The following is a 15297-nucleotide window of genomic DNA, read 5'->3' as shown; positions in this document are numbered from 1 at the left end:
CGAGGATGTACTGTGCTCCAAGATCCCACCTTAGCCTGTGCTCAAAACGTGGGGAAGAAAGACCCAACCTACCACATCCTGATATGTTATTCATGAACAATTCTTTCTTTTCTTGAAAACTATCCCACATCCTTTTTGTATTAGTTGTAAGGTTTGGCAATAGGTTTCTTAGCATAGGCCCTTTTTGTTTTGACACAACGCCACAAGGATTGCCTTATTTTCATTTGATGTTCGACGCTTGCTCCCTCACCATTAACAAAATGTATGCAACTATACAAGCTTGGATGGCAGCAAACGACTTGGGCCTAAATGACAAAAAGACAGAGATGCTACTGGTGGGACCCCCTGCCTTGTTGAAGACACTCAACTCTCAGTTCTCCTCATTCAAGATAGACGGGATGCAGATCCCTGTCTCAGCAATTGTAAAAACAATGGGGGTACAAATGGATGCATCCCTCACCCTCACTAAACAAGTGAATGCGATCGCCTCCTCAGCAGCATTCACAGCCAAACTCATTGACACAGTTAGACAATTCCTGATACCGACCAGCTGTCTATCGTCCGAGCAATCACTGGTGCCTGACTGGATTATTGCAACGCCCTATTTGCCGGGACTTCCATACAGAACATCAACAAAATGCAGACAATCAAACAACGCTCTGCGGGCTGCGCTTAAAAGCTGTGAGAGAAAAAGTTCACTGGATCCCTATTTGTGAAAGTATTATATTCAGAACTCACTCTCTCAATCACTCACAAATGTTTACCCAGCAAAGCTTCACAATACCCGTCACAGAAAATTGTGAGAACCAAATCTACTAGACCGGTAAGGTCCTTCCACACTCATCGCCTGACCCGACCAAAAGTAAAAAGAGCCAGACAAGGAGGCTCCAGCTTCCCGACTGTGGCATTGAACCATTGGAACGCCCTTCCAACCACCCTAAGAGCAGAAACTTCCTACAGGCCATTTCAAAAGGCCTTAAAAACCTCGCTATTTGCCTAAGACTAACCGACTATCGCAGAATACGAAGAAGAGGCTTGAGATATTTCAAGTTCCTTGACTCTTGTTTTTACTGTTTGTATGCCCCTGAGTACTGCAAGGCACTGTCTCAGAACCTTGGTTTTCAGTGTAACTGGTGTCGCAAAAGCGCCATGACGCCCCTGGGCTTACGCGCTTTACAAATGAAATGAATAAGTGAATAATAATAGAGTGGTAGACACCAAAGGGTTAGTGAACGTTGTGGAACAGATCCCAACACATACAATTACAGACATTCTGCAGCCATTCTGCCCATCAGTGGGATTGTACTGACACATTGCTTCCTGTATGGTGCAACCATTCCCTGCATTGACAAGAACTTGTCACCAAAGCAAGGTGCTTGCCTGGACAACAGTGTTCCTCGCAGCTCATCTGTCACTAGAGAGCCTGCTCATTCACGCTGCCACTTTGGGGGCAAGGGCCACAGCCTTTCCATCTACTCCACCAGACAGGTAGTCCGAATTGGATGCTCTGGGGTAGCACGTTGTTGCTTTTGGAATTCGGCACTGAAAGCCTCCTCCTTGCTAGGCACGCCCATACATTATGGGATGCTGTTTAACTAGTGGATTTTTAGGTGTCTTACATTTGACTGGTCCAGGAAGACAAAGATACAGCATGCAACATCTTTGTGATCAGATTAAATTACAAGAACTGTGTGGGCTGCGCAATGTGCTTGCGGACAGTGTTAAAGTACCATTTCTTTAACAGGACAATCAATTTTACTTAAGATGTCTGGTTAAATTGATGGAGATGTCATTCGACAGTTCCATCTTATTTGCAACCATAGCTGACAGAGGTCTCCAGATATTTAAGGACTCTCTTCAGGCAGCGAAATACCTGAGCTCTTGACATCTGCTTTTTTCTCGTCTTCATTCAGGGGACGACACAATCCCTAATATTTTACACCTAGGGATAGGGGCTGGTCGCAACAGCAACTGCAGCAGCCGGAGCGTAATGCTAGTGGAAGCCTTACCACCCTCAGAGGGCAAGAGGTGCACAGATGTTCAATTCAGCAGCCTCAGTGCCGTTGGGGTGAACAATAAAACGGCTTTCATTTTCCCCTCTCTGCTACATGTAGGGGGCCGGATTTGACTCTTCAAAAGGCTTGCCAAGAAATAACAATGGACAAATGGTTTCTCCAGATCTTGGACCAAAGTTGCTGCCGACCTTTTCTGTCAAAGCATTGCCAAAATCAGATCATTTGCGTATGCCTCCTCTGGAACTGCTCCTGTTGCAGGAAATCTTTTGTGTCACTAGATGAAGTTGTGAAAGGCTGGTAATCCTGTTACTTTCTAGTTGCAAAGAAAGATGAGACTCCTCCACAAGGTCCTCTGAAAGAACTGATTCAAGATGTCACCCTGGCACAGACTCTCCAGGCATTGGAGCTACATGACTGGTTTGTGTTGTAATATCTGCAAGACACGTACTTTCACGTCCCTATTCACCCAAGTATCAGAAGTAACTTTGTTTTGTGGTGGAAAGGAACCACTCACTACCAGTTGACACGGCTCACGTTTGGCCTCCAGAGTATTCATTAAATAAATGCCATTGGTGGCGGCTCATCAGCGCAGGAGGAATGTGCAGACCAAAGAGGAGACCCTGCAGGATGTAGGGACACCCCGTAAGCTTCACCACCAACTGAAAGTAGCTCTTTCTGAACCCCTCCAAGCGTTCACAGTTTGTAGTGGCAGTTCTGAATATGGAGTTAGGCATTCCCTTTCCACTATGAGAGAATAACAAGCATTCAGATCATCATTGCCCTCTTCTAACCAAATAAGGTACTAACAGCTGGGATTTTCAGAATGCTTGGACTCATTGCATTCTACATCTTCATAGTCCTGGAAGCAAGACTGTGGATGCATCGCTACAGTGATCCGTGAGAAGACAGTGATCTCAGTTTAGCTTGGACCTGAAGGACATTATCTGCGTCCCATCTCAGGTTCAATAGGACCAACATCTTTGAGTGGAGCTCTATTGTGACAGCTGTAGCTAATGGTCACTCTGCTCATGAACGCATTGCTGATAGAATGGGGAGCTCATCTGCAGAATCTTTCAGTGATCAGTCTGTGGTAAGACCCAGAGAAGTCCTTCAACATCATCGTACTGGAGCTAAGGACAGATCATCTGGCATTGCAATCTTTTTTTTTATCATCAATCAAGTGTAAAGAAGCAGATATACACAGATGTACACATCACTCATGGAGCCCACCCCCTCACCTCTGTCATATTGGAAGAGAAGCAAGAAAGCGCTGTTCATGACACCTGGTATCATCCCAATACCGCATCGAAGATATGAAAGATGTTCTGCGCTCAGACAACCGTACCGAATGCACCTTCGAACTGGACCGTTGGTTTGCCCGGTGATGCCCTGCTGCTGTGCTGCAGCTCCGAATTCACCTCGACTAGTTGGAGCCCTGCAAGGACAACTTCTCCCTTTGAGTTGGTGGGACCAATCAACTCCAAAGTAAGCCCTTCTGGACATCCTCTCGGAGCTGCCTCTACTTCCATTGCTCCTGCTGCTGGAACCGAAGTGCCAGGGAGAGGAACACCAGATCGTGTGCGTTCCTTTTAAGTCGGACCCGTGCGCCAGGAAGATCCTCCAGACTTCCCTGAAGCAGGAGGACTGACCAAGCCTGAGCCACCTCAACAGAGTGCTGGACCCCAGATGCGAGGGAAGTCCAGAGTGGTATCCGAGAACCGCAGTGTTGCTATTTGCTGTCAAACACGAGGAGCTGAAACACAGAAGGACCGCTGAATTGAAGTTTGCCCATTGCTGTCGCTGACCTTCCCATTGCAGAGCAGGAGTCCCCAGACATCCTCCCTCTTGTCCCCACGACTGAGGCCCAGGAAAACAGGATCTGCAGAACTGTACAGGAACAGAAGCCAGCTGGATCCATTTCTAGGTACTGTAAAGTCTAAGAGAACTGACCTCTTGTTGTGTAGTCTTGCTTGCTCTCAGTTGAGAACTGTCTCGGTTACCTTGCAGAGTTGTTATAGCTTTGCCCTTCCCAGCGTGTGGCCCTTCAAGTGTTCTATTTTCTACAAACATTTCTAAAAACACTGTGCAAGACTTTTTACCTACCTGCAAAAAGAAGATCTCAGCTCCCCTAGACATTGTGCAATTAACATTGGCTGTCCTGGCTCCCTGAGAGACTCTTCTTCCCTTTGACTCTGTGCTTTATCTTTTCCTCAGGAAAGGGTTAAACTTCTTTGACATTGGAAGGTTTTTAAAAGTACTTACCTGTTTGTGAATTATTTGTCAACCTTTTCTTATTCCTCTCCTTTACACCAAACTCAGTATTGCTCTAAATGTACCAGTGATAAATCAATGTCGACAGTATCCTAGCTGTTTAAGTCACCTGAGGGTGTAGGAAATGTCTCTGTGCCATCCCCAATGGGTATCATCTGATTTGGAAAAACAGAGTGTGTTCTGAAGTGTATTATAAGTGTTACATATATTGCTCCCTTCTGAAGAAGGCTTAATCAACTGACTGTGAAATAAATTAATAATAGTTTTATCAAGAAACCTTTAGTGTAAGAGTTTATTGGAATAACTGTTACTGTGAAACTCTGTGCCACAACATTTCTGCTCACATTGACCCCTCTTGAGATAGGGCTGGCTGCTCAGCCATACTACCAACATGTCTAGTTCAGACGTATACCAAAGGTTGGGTCCCTATTGCCAGAAGGACAAGGTTATTGTAGTGCACCCAACGGGTACTTCATACAATCTTGCGTAACACTGGTGGCAGAGGTGGGATCTATTGTACAGTTGTTACATAAGAGTGTTTGCTTTACTTTTGTTCAACTAAAAACCTTCACCTGACCAGGCTCCACTAGAATAGCAATTGTAACATGGATAACCTCAAGCAGGAAGGCCTGATTATTCTAACAGTAGATCAACTGAAAGATGTGGGTAGCATCAGGAATCTCTCTGTTAAAGGAAAGTAAAATGAATTGATTACAAGGTTGTTAGATCACCAAAGATTGAATAGTAGGCCTGTAACCGCTACTAATTCAGAAAATATGAAATTAATAATGAGGATGATAATTCAGAGTCTAACTCTAATGTCTTAGAAGAACCAGAGGGGTCCCAGGATAGGAACCCCTCTATGCCTCAGCCTGCCATTTTGCTTCACCCTTTGTCCACTGGGACCCCACAAAGTCCATCACGGAGTTCAGAATATGTGTCTCTTGAAAAAATGAGACTTGAATTGGAATTTAAAAGAATACAGGTTCAAACTGAAGCCAAACATCAGGACATCAAACTCGGGGAACTAGAAATGCAACATGCTCTTGAAATGAAAAAAATGTCTCTTGAAAATGATTCTATCCCAGAGTACTCTAGGTCTTCCAGTCTAAAGAGGCCTTGCCTACCCAAAGACGCAGTGAGTATGTATGATCCAAAACTTGATATTTTGGATTGGTTGAGTGCTTTTGAATACAATCATGGGATTCAGGGTCTCACAGGGAATCAGTTGATTCCTTGGATTTTGTCTAGGCTGCCCCAGGTTGCAACTGATGCTGTAATGGAGGTGGAGGAACTTGAATTAACAGAGTATGAGAATGTGAAACTGGCTTTGATAGCCAGGTTTGGGAAAACTCCTTCTCAGTACCTTAAGAGGTTTAGGACCCTCAAAAAGACTGATGGTACCCCTTAGGCTACCTGGGTCTGTGAATGTTTGAAAAACTTAGATAGATGGGTTAAGGGTTACAGAGTAACTGCATTTGAAGGAATGAGAAATCTGTTTTTTTTGGAATCTATTTTTGATGCCTGCTCTTCTGAGCTGAGACAGCAATTTTGGCTGTCTCAAAAGAGATTGATCCCAAGAAGCTAGCAAAGGCTGCTGACTTGCGGGTTGCCAACAGTGCTACTCACAAGGATTCTGGGGCCACTCACAAAAAGGATAAGGGGACAAAGCACAAGAAAGATGACAAAGATAATTCTAAATCCAACCATCTAAAAGAGGGCCACAAACATAAGAAGGGTAAACCATATGGGAAACCAGGTCAGTCTAGCGAAACCTCTGGTGCTAAACCAGAGGGAGGTCAGCAGAGGCCCCCATTCCAGAAAACATTTGGTAAATGTTATGCATGTGGGTCAAATGACACCTTCAGGGGTCCACAATGCCTCCTTAGCCTTCATCTCAGAGGGAGAAGTATATATGGCAAGTGGAAACTTTCATCTGTTGGCTGAAGACCCCATTGGCGCCTCAGCCAGTGTTTCTTTAGTGTCCATGGGCCTGTGGGAACAACAGAATGTAGATGTGTATAACTCTATTCCAGATAACACAAAAGAATATTACGAGAACAGTGTACTTGTCAATGGACAGGGGACCCCCGTCATTAAATATACTGGGGTCAGCATTACAGTAGTGGATGGAACTTTTTTCAAACGTGAGGATGTTGCTAAGGCACCCAAAGGTCCCACTAAACTTGCTGGAGGCCCTCTCCAGATGGGTTCAATACTACCAGCTCTCATCCAGTGCAACAATATGACTGTAAGAATACCTGTCAGTGTACAGAATGGGGTACCTGGGAGAGTCCTGCTGGGGAATGACTTAAAAGCTCTAGGAGTTGTATCAAGCACCCCCATAACTCCCAGAAAAATGTATCAGGAGCAGACTTAGAAGGCCTGAGAGCTCACTTTAGATGACTCTCAAAGGGTTGTTACAGAGGTACCTATAACACCTACTCCACAGGAAGCACAAACTTCTAATTCCAGGAAGAAAGAGACAAAGGGGAAACCCAATGTCTCAGGAAGAAAGAAAAGTATCACCCCTGTGCACAAAACAAGGACATCCCGAGAGGACAGTCCAATGTCATACCTATGACCCCTCCACCAGCTGAGGCAGAGTGGGTGTACCAACCAGAGGATGGTGAAACAGTTACTGGTGAAACAGAACTGGAAGAAGACCTTCCCCCTGTTGGACATCTGGATCCTAAAGACCTTCCTGAGCTGCAGATTTTGCTTGCAGAAGCTGGCCCTGTAGGGCAGACTTCAACAGAGGTCAAGGAGACTGTCCTACCCCTGAAGAACTTGGCCAACAGGCAGCTTCCCAGCTGGAAGGGCAAGAGCCAGGGAAGCATAGGCTGTACTGGGAGGATGGCCTACTTTACAATGAGCCTATATAGTCTACCTCAGGAGACTACAGAAGATGTGTAGTGCCTCAGGAGATGAGACCTCAGTTTCTACAGTTAGCCCATGAGATTCCGTTAGTTGGTCACTTAAGTTTTAAGAAGACCAAGGAAAGGATTTCTCTTTATTTCTACTGGCGTAAAATGAGGTCTGATGTAGATACATTCTGTAGAAGCTGTCACACTTATCAGACTTCTGGCAAGAGTTGAACCAAGAACGTGGCACCCTTGGTGCCTCGCCCAGTGGTGGGAGTACCTTTTGAGAGGATAGGGATTGACAGTGTTGGTCCCCTAGAGCCTCCGACATCTTCAGGTAACCGATTTATATTGGTTGTGGTAGACCATGCTACCAGGTATCCTGAAGCAATACCTATGCGAACTGTTACTGCTAAGGCAGTGGCTAAGGCCCTCCTTGGTATTTTTACCAGGGTAGGATTTCCTAAGGAGGTTATCTCAGACATGGGGGCCAGTTTTATGTCCCACTACTTGCAATCCGTGTGGAAAAACTTTAGAGTGACCTACAAGTTCTCAACAGCCTACCATCCCCAAACCAATGGGTTGGTGGAGAGAGTTAATAGAACTATGAAGAGCATGATAGTTGCTTTAGAAGAACCCCTTAGAAGAAAGTGGGACCTTATACTGCCATGTCTTCTCTTTGCTTATAGAGAAGTCCCTCAAGAAGGGGTTGGCTTCAGCCCCTTTGAGCTTCTCTATGGTCATCCGGTTGGAGATCCATTGGCCTTAATCAGGGAAGGGTGGAGGGCGCTCCTTCCCACAAGCCAGTAAGAGTCACTGACTATGTGTTAGGTCTCCGAAGGAGAATGACACACATGATGACCGAAGTTTCTGAAAACTTAAGAGCAGGTCAGGATCTGGTCAAACACTGGCATGACCAGAAGGCCAACATGGTTGAGTTTACTCAAGACCAGCTAGTTCTCGTTATGGTACCTACAAGGCAGAGGGCCTTACAGGACAAATGGATTGGACCCTTCAAGGTTATGGGCAAACTTGGAGATGTCGATTACTTGGTTGACTTGGGCAATCCCAAGGAGGCCCCCAGGGTCTTTCACACCAACCGCCTAAAGGCATATGTATCCAGACCAATAATTGGAAGCTTTGCTCTTAGCATCAGATCAAGAGGAGGAGGAGAGTGAACCTCTACCCGACCTTCTCAAGGGACAGCCTTTAGATGGGAAAAATCGCTCTTCTGATCTGACTTTGGACCAACAGGAAGAGTGCAAGGTTCTGTTAAACCCAGTTTGCCTCCCTGTTTTCATTGACACCAGGCTTGACCCCTTTGGGGCCAGCATAATATTCTCACTGGTGACTGTCTACCTGTAAAAAGCAGGGCATACAGAATGTCAGACCATGTAAGAACCAACATAAAGGAAGAGGTCAAGAAGATGTTTGATCTCGGGGTAATAGAGCCATCTATAAGTCCATGGGCTAGTCCTGTCGTTCTAGGGCCAAAGGCAGGATCCAAGAAGTTGAGATTGTTTGTGGACTATAGAGCTCTCAATGCAGTCACCACAACTGATGCCCATCCTTTACCTAGGACAGATGAACTGGTTGATAACTTGGTTCAGCCAAGTACCTCAGTACATTTGGCCTAACCTCAGGCTATTGGCAAATAGCTCTGACAGACCATGCCAAGGAGAACACTGCATTTTCCACCCCAGGAGGCCTCTACCAGTTTAAGGTAATGCCTTTTGGACTAAATAATGCACCTGTTACATTCCTAAGGATGATAAATCATGTTCTGAATGGAATGGAGGACTTCTGCATGGCATACTTGGACGACATTGCAGTGTTCAGCCCTACTTGGAAAGAGCATATTGACCACCTAGGATATGTATTTCAGGCTCTTGAGCAGGCCCATTTGAGCATAAAGGCAAGTAAGTGTCCAATTGGTCAGAGTAAAGTTTACTACCTTGGACATGAGGTAGGAGGAGGTGAAACAAGACCATTGCCTAGCAAAGAACAAGCTGTACAAGACTGGGCCACCCCTTCTACTCAAGCCCAGGTGAGAGCCTTTTTACGTCTCACTTGTTACTATCGGAACTTCATAGAGAACTAGAATGTGATCTCCTCAACCAAATTCCCCCAGAAGGTCAGGTGGAATGAGGGGTGCACCAAGGCATTTGAAGGACTTAAGAAAGCCCTTTGTCAAGCGCCAGTCTTAAGAGCTCCCGATTACAACCAATCCTTATTGTACAAACTTATGCTTCCAATACAGGTATAGGTGCAGTTCTGAGTCAGCTGGATGAGAAAGGCAGGGAACACCCTATTTGCTTCATCGGTAGGAAACTGAAGCACCAAGAAACAAGGTGTGCAACCATAGACTGTGAATATTTTGCCATTGTGTGGTCTTTGAAGAAGTTTAGACCATACGTGTATGGGTCTACTTTTGTAATTCAAACAGACCACCAACCCTTGAGATGGTTAATGTAGATGAAAGGGGAAAATACTAAATTGTTAAGATGGTCAATCAGCCTTCATTTTACTATAGGACATAGGTCAGGGTGTAATCGCCTAAATTCTGATGTTCTCTCCAGAAAGTATGACCAACTGGAGTAAGGAGATTCATCCAGGAGTGGATTAAATCCTTCTGTCCCTTAGTCTTTGGGGGACGAGTGTTAGGGATAATTCTTAAAAATGTGCTAATACCCTTCTACCTTGGAGACCACCAGCTCTGTTGCTGGACTTTAGGACTTTTAATTTCTAACCTGGAGAGAGTGAGTCTTTTCCTCACTCTCTTATTAATTTTTATTGTGATTTAGACTCTGTGTTTCTTTTTAACTTTGGAGCCTGACAAACTCCATAGGCATCATCTTTTACATTGCGACACACAGCACCTTCAGCACAGTGGCACAGAGAAGTCTCTTAGATTTCCCAAAGGTTTAAATACCTTCTCTTGGTGAAACTACTGTTTCCAAGAGCAGTAAAGTGAAATTGACTTTACTTACACTTTGTAGCTTTCTACACCCAGCACACACTATCTTACAATAGGGTGCTGGAAGGGTTACTTAGTATCCCCTTTGTCTAGTTTCTCATGTAACATTTTTATGTTACATTTTATGCCAATTAATGGCTGGTGGCAGTGGTTTACTTTTTACTGCCATTGTGTGTTTTTGCTGCGTTCACAGACACAGTAAGGCACCCATGGGTGCCTATTTCATCAAAATGGCCCTGGTCTTCTTTTTTCCCCCCATTTCTTGTTGGAAAGGTCCTTCTTGAGATTTACTGTGCACCTTTGTCTTTGGCAGGATTCACGAGTGAAGTCCACCTCTGGCTCCAGTATGTCTGGCAGGGGGCAGGAAGTGAGGGAGGTGCCCGACACTCCCTGTGCTTAATCCCCTTGGTTACAGGAATGCACCCAAAGGTGAGTGGCCGGCTGGCTGTCCGGCAAGGACAGCCTTCTGCCTTGTGATTGACAACTAGGCTGGAATGAATGGGAGAAACCTGCATAAAAGGCGAGGCATTTTAGCTTGGAAGGCAGAGTCGACCACTGGACAAAGCAATCCAAAGAAGAACTTGGAAGAGATGCCTGCTGCAACTTCTGGACTGTTGGTTTGCCCGGTAAAGCCCTGCTGCTGTGCTAAAGCTCCGAATTCGCCTCGACTAGAGAAGCCCTGCAAGGACGACTTCTCCCCTTGAGTTGGTGGGACCAATCAACTCCAAAGTAATCCTGTCTGGATATCCTCTTGGAGCTGGCTGTACTTCCACTGCTGCTGCTGCAGCTGGAACCGAAGTGGCAGGGAGAGGAACACCAGATTGTGTGCGTTGCTTTTAAGTCGGACTCGAGCGCCAGGAAGATCCTCCAGACTACCCTGAAGCAGGACTGACCAAGCCTGATCCACCTCAACAGAGTGCTGGACCCCAGATGCGAGGAGAGTCGAGAGTGGTATCCGAGAACCGCGGTGTTGCTAGTTGCTGTCAGACATGAGGAGCTGAAACACTGAAGGGCTGCTGAATTGAGTTTGCACATGGCTGCCACTGACCTTCCCATTGCAGAACAGGAGTCCCCAGACGACCTCCCTCTTGTCTGCACGATTGAGGCCAAGGAACAACAGGATCTGTTGCTCTATGGTTGCAGTTTCAATGAGTTGGTTAAGTAGGCACTGCCTCTACATGTGCTATTAATAGGGGCCAACTTGCACTATAGACCTAATTTCATAATTATGCCAACTATGGACAAAAGATAGTTTTCTCTCTTTGATAGAATTTGTTCAGAGGTCTCGCCCCTGCGCAGAGCTATTCAGAGTTTACAGATTCAATGAAAATACCTGTGATGGAGAACCCGGATTAAAGATAAGTAACTTTCCCCTCTTACTTTTGCTCCTATGTCCCATGAACTTCAATGGAAAGTTCATATTTCCAGTGTTTCAGTTCATATGCAGGTTCACATTTTTGCATCATAATACATGTATCTTCTGTGTGAGCTTTTGGAAGGTCACATGTTTCAGCAAGCTAGAAAGTAACCCTGTCTTAAATGTTGAACTGGGTCAGAACCTCAGCTCTTTGCTTGATTCCAAGTTTGTATTTTGTGAGGGATGTTTGCCTTCTAAATTCAAAGTGAGACTTTGCATAGTCAGTGGTGCCCCAATAGTGGTGTTCGTCAAGTGCAAAATTGGTACATGTAAAGTTCTTGTGTTTCTATCCATCTCTTTTGCGTTCTTGTTCCCACTCCTCAAATTCAAATATTTTATTAACATTATGTACTGACGTGGCGAGTCTATGCTAAATTGACATGTATTATATTTGTCTCCCCTTCTCCTGCAGTTGATGCTGAAGTACAAAGACAAGAAGTGGTACCAGTTTTAGACTTTTGAAGAAGTGTCACCTTCTTTGCTGGAAAATACCCATCTGCAAAACCAGCCAAATCCCAGAAGGATAACTCAGCTCATTGGACAACCCATGAGGGAGGTACACAGTACCTTGTGCAGGATAAGGGAGGACAGCCTAGAGGATGGACCTTATAAATGTACAGTCCGTGACTTGGTTAGAGCTGCAGTCTGCCTTTTTTTCTAAAAGCAACTGAACAGTCTCCTGGGCATGTAGATTTTCCGATAGTTTACCTTTAAGGAATATGGGGAGTCTTTTTCTGGTTATGGAAAAAATAACTAACCTGTACAGACTAGAATGTTAAATACACTTATAAAAAGGAAAACAAACAAATGTAAAAAAAACTCTGCATGACAAAATTTGACCAAATGAAGGAAGCATGTGACAAGAAAAAAAGGATTTATTTCTACACTAAATATTTTAAAAAAACAAAACAAAAAGAAAAGTCCATTCTATTTTTAAAATCTGCATCGCAAGCACCTAGTTCATTTTCGACACCAGCCTTTGGTAGGGGGGTGGTTCCATTTAAGTTTTCTTCTCATTTGCTGCTATCGTGTGTTCTCGGAAATGCTGTTTCGATAACACACAGTGTCGTTATGATTTCTTTCCCCAATGGCGGATGCCGTTTACAGTGAGTCCCCTCGACTGCCACAAAAGTGGACATGTAGCAGGAGCGTGGATAACAAAACTACAGATCCTTGTTAGGACAGCACAATCCCATGAGTTGCACCACAACCTGAAACAACAGCTGGAGGAGGAGTGCCCCGACAAACCTCCAGCAAGAATAGCCAAATCTCCCTTTCCCGTTACACGCTTGCCTTGATTTGTCTTACCATAGACACCTTTCAGCAGTGCATTTGATTGGTAGAATGTCATTTTGCCAGGTTAGACAGCAAATCTAGCCCATGTCATCATCAGCTCAAGAAGAATCTGAAGTATTTAAAGAAGTCTGTCAACAAAAAATACAGAACATCGAGAGAAATCATTAATGGCTAACAATAACAGAAAACAGAAGAAGTATACAAATTGTCGAAAGGTAACATTATTGAATGAAACTTATCACAGAGAGATCCTGCAATGAACTGACCAGCCTACCTACACATCAGTGAAACTCAAAGATGGCATATACATTATCCTTAATTCTGCAGAAAAGCCAGTATTTATATAATAGTCATTCAATGGGGCGGAGCTTCAGCGAACCAATGGAAATAACTAGTCACTCATCAAATGGATTTTCTGCAAATGCATTACAAGGATATGTACAAGAAAAATGAGCTCAGCCCAGGAAGAAAGGTGAAAAAAAACGTTCAAACAAATTCACAGATCTCAAAAAAAGATTCATAGAGCGAGACGCAAATGCAGTGTGCATCGTTGAACTCTGAAGAGATTCCAGCAAGCATTCCATGGGTGAAACACTTTCTATTTAAGTGACTAACACACATATGGGAACAACTAACAACTTGGATGTCTACAGCCACTTTTCCCATGTTTTCTTTTTATTTTCAACCAGGTCTTGAATTCATATAGAAAGAAATGTATACAGTTGCTGATAGTGTGGGATTTTACCAACAAAAGTGGTCTAACGCTCCACTCACCTGCACACATTAAATGTTCCAGTCGGCCATATTAGTGCTGATTAACAGCAGGAAATAAGGAAATAGAAACAACCAGGAAAAATGCGTAACCAATGTCTGCATAAGGTGAGATAGCGTGAACATTGTGCACAATTTATTTGACCTGCTCTCCCTTCTCACTGATTGTTAGGTAGATTCTGACATCCGATGTTCTAAAGCAGAAATCCTTGACAATAATATGAATAATACAGACATGGTTCTCGGTACAAAATTCACCATGTGAATGGTAACTCTGACTAAAAGAAACCTGTTAGAGGACCACTCAAAAAATGGTTAAGTGGAGTTTTTTTATTTGTCAGATGGCCTTTTCTGAATTTTAAAGCTAAATAATGCCTTCAAAAATGTCAAGTACGAACAGGTGGTACACCATTCGCCTATCTGTACCTGAACTCGACAATTAGCAGCGAACACCATGGACCTTTCTTTAGGCACTACTAAGATCACCATTTTGGGCATTTTCATCAGAGTTCTCTAAAAACACCCGATTGCAAGACCTCGGCCCAATACTGGCGATCGTGGGTGGGGGAACATGGCCATATGCAGACATTCCTGAGCAGAAGTTAAAAACAATTCCATTTTTTTAAACTGTATGATGTGTGTAAGCCTACAACCCTACTTACTGTAATAAAAATGCAATGCATTTGTCTATAAAGAAGAAGTCCTCCTGAGTACAGAAGTGGCGAGCTGATGGACCACTGTTGCACATGTCATACATACACCAGTCTCTTTGGGTTATACCAGCACTCCAAACCATCTAGAGACGGTGGCTAGAGGACACCTTTTCTTGCGATTAAACATTCCTGCGATGCTGTGCTGCCTTTATGATGTTTTCACTTCTCCATGTTGACTTGCGGGGCGTCAGGGATTAAAAAAAAGACCTGCTTAAGCACACAGACTGGCACCATTATTTTATATCTCTGTATTGTCATGCTTTTTTATTGTGTTTCCAATCCTGCATACAGGTGCTCACTGGTCAATTTCTGAACATGTGTTCTTGCTTAATAGACAATATCCCCCACCATCCCGAGTCAATTGAGTCGACTGTGGTAATCAGTAACTTCTAAGATCTGTTTTATTTTCTGTGTCAGGAATCCCAGGACATCACTGTCTTTCTTTTCATCCAGCTGCTAAAGAATTTCGAACCGTTAACATACGGACAAAGTTGCTCCAAGAGACATTGGGACATTTATTTAAAAGCATTAGTCATACATCAGTCCTTTCAAAGACCCTACAATACCTCATGATGTTATGAACATTCATGGATTAATATCCTCCCAGATACAAACTGAGGTCTCAGTGGGCTAGGTCTTGCCCAAATTCACGATCCAACAATGTATTATACAGTGAGAGACCCGCTGGAGTGGGCATGTTCCCAGTCCTGCCCACTCCAGCAGGAAGAACAGGTTCATGGCTGCCCTGACAGCTCTATGAGGGCAGCCATGAAGCTATATTGCAGCGGTCTGTGCTCTCTAGCTGCTGTTTTATAACAACGAAAATGTCAATGTTGATGTGCTCCCAGCCTGCTATTTAAAACCAAGGTAAAGAAGCAACCAATTTCCCATCAGGAAACTATTTCAAGACTCTAGGACCATGATTAATATAATCTAAGAAATGACCTAGAGATGATGAACACTGTCTCTCACA

The 15297-nt window shown here is 44.2% G+C and overlaps 1 protein-coding gene across 6 annotated transcripts in view; it reads left to right on the top strand.

The window, feature by feature from the left end:
* Positions 1–14539, top strand: part of STXBP5L (syntaxin binding protein 5L) — a 3950894-nt gene extending 3936355 nt beyond the window's left edge. For all 6 annotated transcript variants that reach the window (XM_069635832.1, XM_069635831.1, XM_069635829.1 and 3 more), the window contains one exon: positions 11957–14539. In XM_069635832.1, the coding sequence (XP_069491933.1) occupies positions 11957–11998 (42 nt within the window). In that variant the 3' untranslated portion in view covers positions 11999–14539. The remainder of the gene's footprint in view (positions 1–11956) is intronic.
* The last annotated feature ends 758 nt before the right edge of the window (positions 14540–15297 follow it).

This window comes from Ambystoma mexicanum, chromosome 7p, assembly GCF_040938575.1.
Source record: "Ambystoma mexicanum isolate Mex_15411 chromosome 7p, UKY_AmexF1_1, whole genome shotgun sequence".
In the NCBI taxonomy this organism is placed as follows: domain Eukaryota; kingdom Metazoa; phylum Chordata; class Amphibia; order Caudata; family Ambystomatidae; genus Ambystoma; species Ambystoma mexicanum.
The sequence above is the reverse complement of the archived record's forward strand: the minus strand, read 5'-3'. Positions and strand labels throughout refer to the sequence as shown.